Here is a 16,325-nt window from a genome sequence, read left to right on the forward strand (position 1 = left end):
GCGGCAGTATGCTGCAGGAGCTGAGTGGCAATTCTCAAAGAATATGGTTTACACTATGAAAATATCTGGACATTTAGAATATGCTAATCAGATGAATATATTGTGTCATTTCAGGTTTACAATGTCAAGTAGAGGCACTTGGGCTAAAACATCAGAAGGCAGTGACAGAGATTGACAACTATAAAGAAAAGCTCATGTAAGATGAACGTTGAACAACCTGTAAAATTTTTAGAAAGATCCTCCCCCACACCTACCACGTGTTCTCTGTGACTCTTTGGCAGTAATTTAGTTGTGTGAATGTGGTCTCCTGCTTTTCTCAGGTACTTTTCTGGCGTATGTTGTATATTAAAGGATCTATAAATATTTTTAAATACATGAAATGTTTCTTTCCCTCAGTAAGAGACTTAACTTATTCTTGTATTAAAGGTTTCCCTGGTTGTTCAAACGTAACTTAATGTGAAATATTCTCTAACTTTTGTCTCTTCACATTCTCTCTCTCTTATCTATCCAGAAGAAACAACTTTTAAGTTGTTTCTTAAAATTACCAATTTTAAGTTCAAAAAGTTAGTATCTTGTGAAGAAGTATCTTTGAGTATCTTTGAAATGCTGGAGTACTTACACTTTATATAAATGAGAAAGAAAATATTGGAAAACAACTGATAAGAAAATGCCCTTGTAAAATATCCAGAGAAGTAACTTTTTTAGAACAGAAGTTTCAAAAATTACTTTATGGTATAAATATCATACATCTATAATTATAGCACTAAGATAGAATTTGTGTAATCTTTGAAAAATAGATTTTGTTTTCTTTGTGGTATATAATCTGATAGCTCTGGTTTTCAGTTCCTATATTTTGGAAGAATGAATCTCGTAAGAAATATAAATATTTAGAATGCTTAGCAACCAACTGTTGTGTTCACTATGAACTACTCCTAAGAACAATGTGTTTAATAAAATTCTTAGCAGCACAAGGAAGAACAAATTCGAAAATACCCTACCAAAGTGATGTATATGTGAATTATTTGTAGCAAAATAATTTGGTTTTGAAAAACAAGAAAAAGCAAATATTCAAGCTTTATAACACTGTGGTTAATAGTACAGTAAATATAGTAGTTTTGCCATCTGTATATGATGGCTAGGGCTGAAGGAATGAGTGACAGGAGGTCCTTGGATGACTCACTGAGCCCAGGAAGCAACTTTCTGGATGAGAACAAGCATAAAAAAGAGAAGCAAGATGGTGATTGCAAAAAAAAAAAAAAAAGAAAGAAAGAAAGAAAAAAAAAATCATTCTTCCCCACCCTCTAGTAACATTAGGAAGGGCTTTGGCCATATGGATGCCTCATGTGGAGGACAGCCTACTCAGGCCACAGCTACTGTGTGACTTTGGCTTCTTGTAGCTCAATAAGTGACGAAGGCACATTCCAGGAATAGAAAAGTTGGGCTCGTACCTAACTAAATTAAAAGGGAATTTATGGACCCATCAAGACTCAGCATATGGAACGGAGTCCTGGCAAGTTGGGAGAGAAGCTAACTACAGAAATAAGCATACTGAGGAAAAAGAATAAAGCTCATGGGTTGTGACATGAATTGATTTTTACTGGATAAATTGGCACAGAATTTTCTATATATATAAGGAACATTCCCATTTAATATTGACACATGCTTTGTGGTTTTTTTATTAATTATATTTTTAACATAATTTATTAATGTAAGTGCTGAGAAATAAGAGTCAGAGTAGATTGGAGTTGGAGTGAGAAATACCATCTCACTAAAGTCCATCAAATAAATTACCTGGAGGAAATCACTATACAATTGCAGAAATGCTGATACTTTTGTTTCAGTTTCTAAAACTGATGCTTCCTGCTGATATAAGAACTTTTTTGTTTTAATTTGAGAGACAGAGAGAGAGAGAGAATGAGAGAGAGAGAGCACACAAGCAGGGGAGAGAGGCAGAAGGAGAGAGGGAAAGAATCTCAGGCTCCACTCTTAGCGTGGATGGAGCCTGACACGAGACTTGATCCCACAACCCTGGGATCATGACCCAAGCAGAAACCAAGAGTCAGATGTTCAACCGATTAAGCCACCCAGGTGCCCCTATAAGAGCTTCTTAAAATTAGAAAATGGGCAGAGTATCCATTTTTTAAAAATTGAGTTATGAAAGAACTGCTTAAATGGCCCCAGTTGCGGGAGACCTTTCTTTATGCTGACTGTGTCTGGCTTTTCCATCTCTACTCCATCTACCCTCCTTTACTATGAGGATAGAGTCGGGTGGGCATGTAGGATCAGAGCTAAGACTGTTCAGCTCAGAGCTCAGGAGGTGTCCAGAAGTCAAAATAATTCACTCAAAATTTTCCATGTACAATTTGTTAATAAATTGGAGATTTACTATCTATATCCAAACCTTTTTGAACTTCCAAAAATTGGAGGTGCTGTGAAATAAAGTTTCTTTAAATTTTTAATCCTCTCCTTTGTGGGGGCTAGAAGTGGAGATGATTTTCACCTATCCAACTTAGGATAGTTTTTTTGTTTCAGGATTTTTAAATGTTTGGATATCAGTTTTGCGGATTTTTACTTAAGGGAAAGAGGCAGTTTTTAAATGGATGAACTTACAAGTTCTTTTTTTCCTAAGATTTATAAGAAAATATTTTCCAAGGTTTGTAAGAACTTGTTATATATTTGAAAACAGATTTAATCAGTAAAGATGTTGAGCTACAAGTAACAAGAGGTAGAGTGGTTTCAGGTTTAGTCGATTGAGTGGCTAAATCATCTTGGGTCTTGATGTTCTTTCTGTCTCCATCCTGCTGTCGTTAGCACTGGCTTCACTTCAAGCCTAAGTCCCTTGTGATTATGAGATGACTGCAGTTCCAGGTACCACATCCAAATGTAACCAGCCCAGAGGCAGGAAGGGCCTGTTTTTCTGGTGTCTCCTTAGAAGTGAGAAAAAAATTTTCCCAGGAGCCATCAAACAGCCCTCTCTTTACAGCTCTTTGGCTGAACCCTTTGCATCCCCTCTCCTAAATAATCACTGGCAAGGGGAACAAGACTACCACAATTAGTTTAGACCAAGCAAGATTTATCCTGAAAGAAGATGATAATGGGCTCTATGGCCAGGAAGAAAACTGTAGTCATGTCCAGAAGGTAGTCAGTAATGCTTGCTAAAGTGATAGAGTGTTAATGAGGCTTTAAAAGCTGATGACATGAGGAAGGCCAGGTGAACTTGATGACCAAGTTCAAGACATGAGGAAGGCCAGTTGTGGTGGACAGAATAATGGCTCCCAAAGATTTTCATGTCCTCATCTGTGAGCATGTTACTCTACATGACAAAAGGAACTTTGCACCTGTGATTAAATTAAGGATTTTGAGAGAGGGAGATTATCCTAGATTATTCAGGCAAGCCAGATGTCATTGCAAAAGTCCTTATAAGAGGAAAACAAGACGGTCAAAGTCACAAAAGTAGATGTGAAGATGGAAGCAATATTTGAAATGTTGTGATTTGCAGGTAGACTAAGGGAGCAGAAGCCAAGGAAGTATGGTGGTGTCTAGAAGCTAGAAAAGTCAAGGACACACATTTTCCCCTGGAACCACCAGAAGGAACACAGCCCTTGTGATGTCTTGATGTTAGGACTTCTTACCTGAAAACTGTAAGATAATCAGTTTGTGTTGTTTTAAACCACGAAGGTTGTGGCAATTTGTTACAGCAACAATAAGAAAATAATACTCCAGTGTGTTCAGAGCCTAGTGAGGATTTTGGATTTATGTGGAGGGCAATGGGAAACTATTAGAAGATGTTTGGCAGGAGAGTGAACTGATGTGATTTGTTTTAAAAGGTGGACATGGCAGCAACCTGGAGAGAGGACTGGAGTGGGGGTATGAGAGTAATCAGTGAGACTAGGTGGGATGGCGCACGTTCGCGCAAGTGAGAAGTGACTGGTTGACTGTAAGGCTATAGTGTGGAGATGGAGAGAAATATATGTTGGCTTAATCTACCAGGATTTATTGGTGGAGTGCATGTGACTGGGGAGCAAGAGGACTGGGAAGGAAAGAATAAAGGGTGAGATTTGGGGATTTTTCAACATTAGGGTAGACAATTGAGGGACAGTAGAGTGTAGTGACTAAGAGCCTAGACTCTGGATCCAGACTGCTTCCAGCATTACTACCTAGTAGCTATGTTACTTTGGGCATGTTATTTCTCTCTCTAGTCTCTTTTCTCAACTGTAACAAGGAAGTAAGGGCTGCCTTGAGGTAGCATGAGATACATAAGTGCTACCCTTTTAATATCACTATTGTGTTGGTATCGTTTGTTGAAGTGGAATAATCTGTAAAAGAAATAGATATGGGGTGAGGGAGATAAGAAAAACTATGCTTTTGATGTATTAGATTTGGAATGCTTTTTGGACAGCAAAGTGCAAGTATCAAGGAAACAGTTTGAGAATGGCTGTTTCATATGAAGCAGTGGAATGGTATGGAAACTTGCCTTTCAAATCAAGAAAAATATACAATAATTTCACCTTATTTCCTTTACGTTGATTGACGGGGATAGCAGAAGCCTTTCTAAAGGCTTATTCAAAGCAGTTTAAGAGAAAGGATTAACAGAAGGAATGCAGTGTTTAAAGAGATGTAGGCTTTCTTTCTATTCCCTCCAATTCTCCCTCTCCCCATCCTAATGAGATGAAGAGAACAATTATGTTGTGAAGGATGGACCGTAGAATGGTTTAACTGGCATGGGGGTGAGAGCTGATCATGGTGAGGGGAGTCCTTGGGATGGTAGGCTCCCTAGATTAATTGTCCACAGAGTTAGCAAAATAACCATTGAAAGAACTACTATCCTTGCCTCTGGATTTGAAAAATTGTACATGAGTCTGAACATAGAGTGAATCTCATGGTGGGGCTGCTGAACCTCAAAGAATTTTTTAAAATTTTAATTTTAATTCCAATTAGTTAACATAGAGTGTTACATTAGTTTCAGGTGTAGATACAGTGATTCAGCACTTCCATACATTACCCTGTGCTCAAAGCATTTTTTAAAGAAACATTTTTGGTTTTTTTCAAAGCAAATGTATAAAACTTGGAAAAGACAGGAATATACAAAAACGAAAATCATAGTTGTATTTTGATAAATCCTTATAGTCCTTTTTTCTAAGGACTTTTTCTTAAAGTCTACTTTTTCTAAGTAATGTATATTTTTAACATGTTTTCGTTTAGTGATATACCCATGTCATTACACAATACATTTGTAGAGAACTATTTTTTTTATAATTTTTCATTTATTTATTTATTTATTTATTTATTTATTTAGAGAGCGCACGTGTGAGCAGGGGAGGGGCAGAGAGAGAGAAGGAGAGAGAGAATCCTAAGCAGGCTCGGTGCTGTCAGCACAGAGCCCAACATGGGGCTCCATCTCCCAAACCATCGTGACCTGAGCCAAAATCAAGAGTTGGGCACTTAACCAACTGAGCGACCCAGGCACCCCACATTTATAGATAACTATTAAATGGCTGTATAGTATTCCAATCTATGGATGAATTATAACTTGCTTACTAAGCTTTTGTTTTTTAAAATTTCTAAATTTTTCACTTTTATAAATAGGGTACTTTGAAATTCATATAGGTAAATCTTTCTACTCACATGTATTTCCTTTTGATAATTTTGCTTGAATCAAACTTAAATAATGTTAAGGCTTTTAGTGCTTAATGATTCATTGCCTTCCAATAAGATTATACTAATTTTATTCTTAGCAGTGTTTGTAAATAACCATTTCTCCCCTTCCTAGCTCATAGTGGGTATAATAACTTTAAAAAATACTAGTTTGATGAAAAATTGTACTCCTGCATATTCTACTCTGTGTTCTTTCCTTTGTGACTCACCTGATCATCATCTTTGCCCACTTTCTAATGGCATGTCAATCTTTTCCTTATTCTTTCTTTTCTAATGTTTTATTCAGAAATAACTTCAAACTTAACAAAAAGTTATAAACATAATGGTATTACAGAGGACCCAAATGACCTTTATCCAGATTAACATTTTAACACATTTGCTTTCTTCCTCACCTTTCCTTGCCCCCCTTCCTTCTCTCTCTCTCTCTACACACACACACACACACACACACACACACACACACACACACACACACACAATTGTCTTTCCTGAACTATTTGAGGATAAATTACATACAACATGACCCTTTACCTCTAAATACTTCAGTCTGCCTTTCCAGCCTCACTTTCAGTGATACTTTACATAAGGACAGTTATCCCGTGTCATAAATTTACATACTTTAATCTACCACCCATATTCTAATTTTATTAGTTGGTCTTTATAGCATTTTCTCCTCTAGTACAAGACCAGGTAGAGTCAACCTATTTGGCATGTCTCTTGAACCTCCTTAATTCTGGAATATTTCTAGTCTATCTTTGTCTTTTTATGACACTGACATTTTTTTTGAAGAATGCAGAACCTGTCAAACTTTTTTTAAATAAAAAATTTTCATTTACATTGGTGTAATGTTTCCTCTTGATTGGATTAAAAATATGTACTCTCAGCCAGAAAATGACATACGTGGGGAGGTGTCCTTCTCAGGGTATGAATGTCTGCCTGCTCCTCATTTGGTGATGTTAATTTTGATCACCTGGTGAAGGTATTGCTCACTTTGTTCAGTGTATTATTCCTGGGTTTTTTTTGGTTCCCTTCCAGTTAGTAAGTGTCTATAAGAGACATCTTAAATACATATAAATACTCTCCTCCTCACCAAAATGTATCCCTAGATGTAGCATCCATTAATGACTTTTGCCTTATCTAAACTTTACCACAGTGATTTCTAAATGATGATTTTTCTGACTCCAGCCATCCCTCTCCATTTATTAGTCCTCAGCATCCTATTTTAAACAAGAGCCTCTCTTCTTATTATTAATATATTTATTTATTCATTCATTCATTCATTTTTTTCAATGGTTTATAATTTATTACTGTACTTAATTATTTTGATACACACATTGTCTAGGCTTAGCCAGTAGGAGCCCCTTCAAGCTGCCTCCTGTGACAATGGAACCTGGTTTCATCATCTTTTATGAGCACTTCCTTACTTTGTGGCATAACAAGATATTTCAGATATACTTACTCTGCCCCAGCCTTGGAATCAGCCATTCTCTGAGTAGCCCTGTTTCCTTTGTATAGGAATGGCCTTAGAGACCAAGATGTAAGTTCCGAGTATGCTCATATGCTCATGTGCTGCTTGATTCTGGTAATGGTTTCATGGCCTTAACACATATGTCAGACATATCAAAGTATATGCACTTAATTGTATGTCAATACAATACCTTAATCTAGTTTTCAAAAAACAGGTAATAAAGGAAATAAAATGTTTTAAAAAGACATTTTTACAAAAGAAAAAGTAAAACTAAAATATAGTGCTCAAAGATAAAACTTGGGTAATAAAACTCCAAAGAAAATCAAAGTGATTACCACAAAATTCATGAAAATGGATATTTTGGAGAGGAGGGAGTTAGCTATGATTGGGACCAGGGACATGAAGCTTCTAGGGTAGCTTGGTCAGGTTTTACGTTTTTACATGAATGGTAGTTATAGGAGTTTTCTCCTTATAACAATTTATTATGTAATTATTTCATGCAGTTCTCTATTGCTTATAATTTTATCATATTTATAATAAAAGTGGTTTAAAAATAAATTAATGTTGTTATGTTCATGATACAAACAATTACTTATTAGAAATTAAAGTCACTCTGCAAGTAGGGCAAACTTATTGACAATCTAACAAACATACTTCATTGTACAGTTTATAGGCTATTTTAAGGTACATTCAGATAATGACTTATTAATAAGCAGCCTACACAAACTTAAACTGGGATATTTCTCTTTCTTAATATATTAACTTTTTGAGTATTGTTATAAAACCCAATTATATACAATGAAGACACATGTTTATTTCCGTTTTGGAATTTCCATTTGGTTCATTTTAATGGTTTGTTTTTCTGCTGAGATTTATCATCTTTTCACTAATTAGAGTGGATTTTTCTTTATGTCTTTAAGCAGAGTTGTGACTGCTCTTTGAAAAATCCCTGCCTGCTAATTTCAGTATCTGGGTCATCTCAGAGGTAGTCCCTATTAACTGTCTTTTCTCCTGGGAATAGGTCATGCTTTTCTATTTCTTCCTGCGTTGAGTAATTTTCATTATATTTGGGCATTCTGAATATTATGTTATAGAAATTCTAGATTCTGTTATATTTCTCCAAATACTATTAAAGGTGGGAGTAGGAGTAGTGTTGCTTTAAGCAGGCAGTTAATTTGATTGGCTTTAGACTGTAAACTCTGTCTCTAGGGCAACAGCTCAAATCTCTAATTTTTTTTTTATCTTAGGCTGCTTGGAGTCTGCCCTGTGCATTTTTAGTTCAGGGCTCAGCCAGATGTGTGGGTAGCATCTTTATGCAGTATTGGGACTCTCTGTCTTTGGCTCTCTCCTATTTTGATTCACTCCTAACTTTCTAGGAATTATGGTTGACCCTAACACTGTACTCTCCTTCTTTAGGCCAGATTGAGTGTGTTTTCTGTCAGAATGTCAGTTCCTCTGCATGGTGCAGACTGGGGACTCAGGTTTGAAAATCTGACCCCCATGCTGTCACCTCATTCAAGGTGTCAACTTCCCTCCAGAATCTTCTTGCTTTTGTTCACTTTTCAATGCTTTCAAATAGGGGCTTTTCTTTTTAATGTTGTCCAAAGCTTAGACTTTTTATTTATGTGCAGATCAGTCTGATAGGAGCCTACTTAGCAATTATAGCAGTGGCCTGAATATTTATTTCTTTAAAGAAATAATAATATAAATACGCTAAGAAATTTCTTTTTACGGATAAATAAAATGATATAGAAAAACACATTGTTGGACTACAGGTAATTTTTTTGGCAAAGAAAAAAAAAACCCTTACTATATATTTCTAACTTCAAGGAAGTATGCATATATAACCACAAATAGGATATAAAGATAATAAGAAAATTAATAAAGGAAAAACATGTTTTTTAAAAAGGGAAACATTTATACTTGAACTATTTTGAAATAAAATATTTGAACTTCTTTCATATTATTTTAGGAATAAATCTAATGAAGCTGATGACTGTCAAAGAGAACTTAGAAAACTGAAGTTTGAATCCATTATTTCTGAGTCACGGTATACACTGCAAATTTTAAATTAATATTTTTAATAATTAAATTTGAAATCATGTTTTAAATAACATTTTATTTGAAATGTACTTAGTTTTTCTTATTGTATTATTTACACATTGAGTACCTAATTTAAGTTTATAATATCTTTAAGTTCATTGATTTTGCCTCTTTCTAGATGGGAAAGTTTTAATACCACAGAACTCTCCATTTTCTTAGTGTGAAAAAAAAAATTTTAAGTTAAAATTATAGTCTTTAGTTTCAAATGAGATTTTCATATATCTTTGATAAACATAAAAATATAGTGTCTAATGTGTATTTTTTTTCCTATTCCATTTTAGGCATACCAGATTGCTTAAAGAGAAAGAGGATTCTTTAATAGCTTCTCAACAAATATATAAAACTTTACAGGAAGAACTGACTGCGAAAGAAAGACAAGAAGAAGACATAAAAAGAAGAATTAACTTTGCAGAAAATGAACTACAGATAACCAAAACTCTTCTGCATCAGACAAAGGAAGAGGTTGTAACGCTGAAAAGTGAAAGGTGCAGTCAACAATAATTTCTTCCAAAAATATTTTGTTTAAGTCAATGTTCCACATATATTTGAAATATCAAAGTCTTACATATACTAATAACAGTAGAATCACAGGATTAAAGAAATATTTCACATGAAAGGCCATCACATCCAACCACCTCCTTTAGTGATTAAACTAAAGCCCCATTTGGTTAAAGAACATGCTTAAAGTCATATAGCTAGTGAAAATAGAGATGGAATCCACATTGTATTTAGTGTTAGATTTTTATTGAAAAGAATCAATGTGTGAAAAGACCATGTATGATACTTATACTACCGAATTTCACCTGGACCAATAATTGGTGGATTCTATCACTTTGCGACGCAGAAACATCTTTTTGTATCACTTTTTCCTTTTATTAGCTCCTACTTTTCTTCTCTGTTATTTATCAGTACCTCTTCTTGAGGGCTCTCCACAAACATAACTCTGGTTATCTGGTGTTCAAGTAGTGAAGGGATACTAAAAAGTTGCTCAGTTAATTTGTCTTTTTTTTTTTTATAATTTTTTTTAACGTTTATTTATTTTTGAGACAGAGAGAGACAGAGCATGAACAAGGGAGGGGCAGAGAGAGAGGGAGACACAGAATCTGAAACAGGCTCCAGGCTCTGAGCTGTCAGCACAGAGCCCGACGCGGGGCTTGAACTCACGGACCGTGAGGTCATGACCTGAGCCTAAGTCGGACGCTTAACCGACCGAGCCACCCAGGCGCCCCAATTTGTCTTTAAATTAACCTTATTTGTATTTCGTATCTCAACCCTGCTTTCTTTCTTTCTTTTTGTTTTTATTTGCCTGGTATGTCTGTACTCATTCTTTTTGAATTCTTTTGTTTTAAATGTATATCTGATAATATAACATACATTTTGGGGCTTTATTTTATTAGGTTTTATCAAATATGGAAGTCTAATGGGAGATATTATCCCATTTACATTTATTGATATAACTATTATATTCCAAAAGAACACAAGTTCCATAAGGGCAAGAATTTTTGTCTTGTATTATTCTCTGTGCACAAAAGGCAAAATTGGCTGTTTGTTTTCCATTCTTCCTATAATTTTTTTGGTTTATTTTTTGTTTTGCTAATTTCATTTTATGCATATTGGCTTTCTAACTTAGAAGATTTATAATTTTGTTGTTGTTGTTGTTCTTTACAAGGATAGCAATTTGCCCCCAGAGGAAGAGTCTGGGAGTGGCTAGCAAGCAGCTTAGAATTAAGTTAATTGTCTCAGAACTTTCTCATTAACTCTTTGCCCTGGGTCCTATCTGTCTCTCCTTCAGGCTAGGAGGAGTCTGTCCAGTTCACAGGGGAATAATTCTTATCTCTGGTCCATCCCAGGATAAGATGAACACCTGTAGTGCTGATTGCTACCCAGCATTTCTTCCTGATTCAACCATACCAATAATCCGCTTCTTGCAAATATCATATACCTTATAGTTAAATGACTCTTCATTCCACCCCACCACCTCTACCATTTCACAATTACATAGTCGCTCAGCCCATAGCATGTTAGAAGCAGCAATTTCATAAGCAGGGAATTTGTAAGAGCCAGGTTTACTAATAACCAGAAGGAATGGCAGCTGAAAGATTGACCATGCATAGAAGAGAAAAAAACTATAAATGCAGACTAAAATTTTAAAAGCATTGCAATTTGACCCAATATACGATAGAAACAACCCTACACACATTTGTAATTGTTTCTATATTTATAACATGGGTTTATAACTGATGACCATCGTGATAACCGTGAGTGATAAAGATAAAAATCAGCCATATACTCTACTTAAAAAGTACAGAATCATATATCCTAAGATACCATGAAATAAATAAAAAATGTTTAAATCTTCTGTTCATAACTTTGGTTATCTGAATAATTTTCTTATATCCCTGTATCATCTAAAATACCCCATTTCTAATGATGTCCGATTAATTAGATTTCATTGCTTATCTGAATGACTGCTATCTTCTTTATAGTGGTCATTGAAAAGACCCTGTCTTTGTTCAGACGTCTCTGGAACACTTTTCTGAGGACTGACTTAAGTGCAAATATTTTAGAATATTCTCTGTATGATGTATCTTTGCCCTTTAGGGATGAATTTGATTTTTTAAAACCATATCAGTATGTTCAGTGAAAGCACGTTGAGTGACTACGGAGGGAAGATCTGGGAAATACCATGTAGGATCAAAATTAAATTTTTTTTTCTATGCTTACTAAATTATCTCTGGCTGCAATTTGAAGACGGGAGTCTTATGAATGTTTTGAGGATTGACGGCATCATTAGACTAAATATAGAACTTTCTTGGGGGATTGCTTTGAAATACACAATCACCTGGATATATATGTTTTTCTGTGTTTTAAAAACAGAAATAAAAATGTGCTTATAGATCAGTAAGTTAACATATTATCATAGGATTACTCCTAGACATAAATGTCCTTTTTCTTTGTCCTAGGCCACCTTCAAATTTTGTCTTCCTTGTCCTCTGTTGTATCCTCAGAGTATGACACATATCCACTCAAGAAATAGAATGAATGGCTTGCTTTGGGTAATTTAATCAACAGTTGTTTGTTAAGCATTGACTATATGCCAGGTACTATGTACTCTGGGGATATAACAATAAGTCTGAAACATCCCTGTCCTCAAGAAGCTTGCATTCTAATGAGACACATAGTAAAAGAAAAAGTGAAGTGCTAACTAGAATAATTACAGATTGTGACAATGGAAATAAAGTAAGGAAAAGGGTATTGTAGCTGAGACTGATAGAAAAAGGGCCTGATTTGTAAAGGGAAGTCATAAAAGTGACTTCTGAGATGATATATAAAGGAAGCCAAGTGAAAGTTACCAGGCCAAAAGCCAGGAAGAGCTTTATAAGCAAAGAACAAGCTTGGTGAGTTCTCAGAAATGGCAGTATGACTGGAGGCCTAGCAAGTGTGAGTGAGGCAGGTGAGAGCCAAATCAGGCAGAATCTCTCTGGCCTTTATGGATTTGGGTATTATTTACAATACAATGAAAAGAAACCATTGAAGGGATTTAAGCAGAGGAGTGACACTGTGGAAAGGTCATTCGGGTCCTGAGTGGAGGTGTGGCAATTGAGCAGTGGGAGCAAGTCAGGTAATTTACTGTTTTTATATTAATAAAAGGATTTTATGTATAGTTAAACCTAACAGACATGAGAAAAATGAAAGCCTTCAGCTCCCACACCCTGCTAGCTTCTGCTGGGTTATTTAAATGTCTGTACCAAATGGATGATGGCAAAACAGCCAGAGCTTACTCTGTGTTGAGCCAAAGGGTAGACACATGAAAGCCCCGTGAAGAGCCTATCTTGAAGAAAAATGACCTTTTGAAAGCTTTTGACACTGCTGTCCAAACCTGCCTTGAAACTTGGTCTTCCTTTGACTACAGGGCCAACCTGTTAACCTGCCCCTTTTCTGTCTCTGTTTTGGTTCTTTCCCATTCCCTCCTCTGATCCCCTGACAGCAGATATTCCTTAAGGTTCATGTATGAACTTGGTTTTCCACTGTCCACTTTCTTCCCTTCAGTAGTAAACTGTCTCTCAGCTGAGCACATTTTCTCTTAAAGCTTTGATTTGAAGTGCCAGTGGGACCTCTATATAGAGGTGTCCCTAAGCAGTTGGAGATGTGAAAGTCCTTCCAAAACAAGAAGCTGGGCTCAGGAAAAACTTTTAAAATAGAAGTGCTTGATAACACTCACAGAGCTTCTTGTTCAGTAGTACTGGGCGGTGTCTGGAAATGGGCTGCACAGCAACGTCCCAAACCACCGTCATGGAAGGACTGCAGCCAACCAGGCTGCCAGATGTGCTCTCCGAAGGCCAAAGCCCAGGTTGCTCCCAGTGACAGCGTGTGCTTCCGTAGACTCAGGCGGTCTCGCGTATGTGCTACCCTTCCTCCCTCACCCCACTGATATCAAAAGCTCTGCCAGAACTCCCCTAGGACCACTATGAAAAACGTGCTATTCAGAAGCTATGTAGCTTCAGCAGAGGAGAAAAGGAAGGGGTAAAAAGCCAAAACTGACCCTAGAAAAAAATTGGTAGAACTGAATTTGAGACAAGAAAGGAGTTGGTGACTAGGAAATAGTTGATGGAGAGGACAAATCTATTTAATGAGGTACTGCTTTCTTCCCCTTCCCTCCACTCAGCTGAGGAGGCTTTGTTAGGAGAAGAGCCTCCACTGGAAGGAAGAGAAGTGGGTGCTTCAAGATCACAGATCCTCGGGACCATAGTGGATCAAGTAGGGTTCTGTGGGCCGGCCTGTAGGCCTAATTCCATTTTATAGAATTTTATTTTATTTCTACAGTAAAATGTGTTTGGAATTCCCTATAACCAGCTTACAGATACGTTCTATAAGGACATATGTGTTTAAGCTTGGAGACTGCCCACATATAACACTTAGAAAAATTTATGCACTAACATGTGGGCTACAACCATACTGCTGAAACTCGCAGCTGTCTATAACAGCTCTCTATGCAGTCCCAAGAGCTGTATTAGCACCATCTTGGTAAGTTCCAAGAGCAAAAATAGAAAAATACTTCCTGTGATTGACTTGCCAGTAACAGGATGGGATTAGTGAAGAACATTGTTGAAGGAAAAGCTTAGTTTCAACCAAAGTTAGGTGGAGGTTGCTTACGTGTAAATTCTTCCGTGAAATAAATAGGTCTGTATCTCTTTATCTAGCTCTTTATCTATTTTAAGTGAAGTTTATTTAAGTGTTCCTTGTTCCTCCAGACAGGTATCTTTTAGGCTATAGGGAAGGGTTTTATTCCCCCTCCCCCACACACGTAACCTTAACTTCTTTACAATTCCTGGGTTCTCTCCTTTCTCTTTTTGTCTTTGGTGTTTGTTTGTTCATTTTTAATTGAAAGCTAGAAACCCTCTCCCCAGAAGAGTATACACAAAATCTAGCACATTTTGGAGGGGGGTAGTTTCATGGAGTTTCCGACTTTTCTATAAATGACTGACCCCATGATTAAACATGGATGCTTCCTCATGTTCTTTCTCCTCTCTCTCCTCCTTTTCTTCCTCTCCCCGTCCTGTCCTCTCCCTTCCTCCCTCTCAAACTCTCTCACACACAATCCATAGTTATCACAGTTGTGGGGAGCCCTCTAAGGGCTTCTGTTATCATGTCCTGAGCGAGATGCTGTGCAGTGTTATGTGGCACTCCGTGGAAGGAGTACGGGATCTGAAAACCAATCTGGACTCTGCTGTCCTAGCCACTTGCCACAGGGGAAGGAGCTCAGCTTTTTTGCGTAAGTAAGTATGCCATTCCCCTCTCCCCTTACCAAGCCTTCAGTCTCTAGGTCTGTCCCCACCCAGAGGGAGTATGGTTTCCAATTCACCTCTAATTCCCAGAGGGGAGGTCATTTCCAAATTTGCCCAAAGGCACTGGCTAGCAGAGCTGGGGCCTTCACCTGTGAAGCAGGTATCATTTTCCACAGTTTCCATATGAGGAAAGAGTAAGCAAGGCTATATCTCTCACTCAGGGTCACATAATTGGCAAAGACAGAAATCAAGCTCATTGTGTCTCACCTTATTAACCATCTCCACTATACTTCCCGTAGTTCCCTCAGCATCTGTCTTGAAGGGCTGTTTTGTCACTTCTCTCTGTGTGACTTCTTTCTCATGTTGTAACACTGAGCCTTCAGGGGACTCCCAGCCTTGCAGAAAGCAGGAGAGCCCAGAGTGCTCCCTTTGTGTCTCCTCACCCCCTCTCCTCACTTACCCCACCCTCCAGTCTTTCAGGATTCTTCCAATCACTCAGTAAATATTAGATGGTGACTTTTGTCTTCTATTCTCTAGTGTCTTGGCAAAATCAGAAGTGGAGCTGTATCTTCAAAATGAAAATAGAATAATAACATCTCACAACACATTTTAGAAGACAAGAAACTTAGTGTTTACTTAATGAGTCTTGTCATATTTTCATGAAGGTTAAAAAATGAGAAGTATAGAATATAAAAAAAGGATTCAGGAGCAGTGAGTGTTTAAAGGGTCTGTTACTTCATGGTACTGTGGCTTACTATAAAAGAATGGACTTTAGAGTTAGGCAAACTTAGGTTTAAATCTCAACTTTACCAGTGATAAGTTTGGACAGCTTAGCCACTTTAAGGCTTTTTCTTTACCTGTAAAATGAGGATAGTGATGATAACCATCTTCTCATGAAGATTGAAGCATCTCGTATTATACCTGGTAGGTTGTAAGGGCTCAGAAAACGATTTCCCTCTCTTTCATTCTTCCTTATGTTGATAACCCGTTAAAGCATCATATCTTATTAATGTTTATATCCTGCACCAGTGCTGTAGGTATTTATTAAATGTCTATTGAATTCAGTATTATCTGCCTTACTCTTCAAGTTGTAAAGATTAGTCCATGGAGTGATTCAATTTGGATGCTATCCTATTAGTTTAAAGTATTATGAAACAAAATGTTTTAAGTAATAACATTCTAAAATAATAAACCTTGTCATGCTTTTCTCCCGAGATTCCCCTCTTTCTCTGATTTCTTATCGGCAGCTCTTAGAACAAGAGGCTTGCCAAACTTTTTATGATACCACAGACTTAACTGCTTTTAACTAAGGC

At 36.8% G+C, this 16,325-nt stretch overlaps 1 protein-coding gene across 8 annotated transcripts in view; it reads left to right on the forward strand.

The window, feature by feature from the left end:
* LEKR1 (leucine, glutamate and lysine rich 1) overlaps nucleotides 1-16,325 on the forward strand; it is a 231,856-nt gene that overhangs the window by 123,820 nt on the left and 91,711 nt on the right. For all 8 annotated transcript variants that reach the window (XR_009261914.1, XR_009261913.1, XR_009261911.1 and 5 more), the window contains 3 exons: nucleotides 115-196; nucleotides 9,096-9,173; nucleotides 9,508-9,711. Coding sequence is in view for 1 of the 8 variants with exons in the window: in XM_058730308.1 (XP_058586291.1) it covers nucleotides 115-196; nucleotides 9,096-9,173; nucleotides 9,508-9,711 (364 nt within the window). In the remaining 7 variants the exon portion in view is untranslated. The remainder of the gene's footprint in view (nucleotides 1-114; nucleotides 197-9,095; nucleotides 9,174-9,507; nucleotides 9,712-16,325) is intronic.

This window comes from Neofelis nebulosa, chromosome 5, assembly GCF_028018385.1.
Source record: "Neofelis nebulosa isolate mNeoNeb1 chromosome 5, mNeoNeb1.pri, whole genome shotgun sequence".
In the NCBI taxonomy this organism is placed as follows: Eukaryota; Metazoa; Chordata; class Mammalia; order Carnivora; family Felidae; genus Neofelis; species Neofelis nebulosa.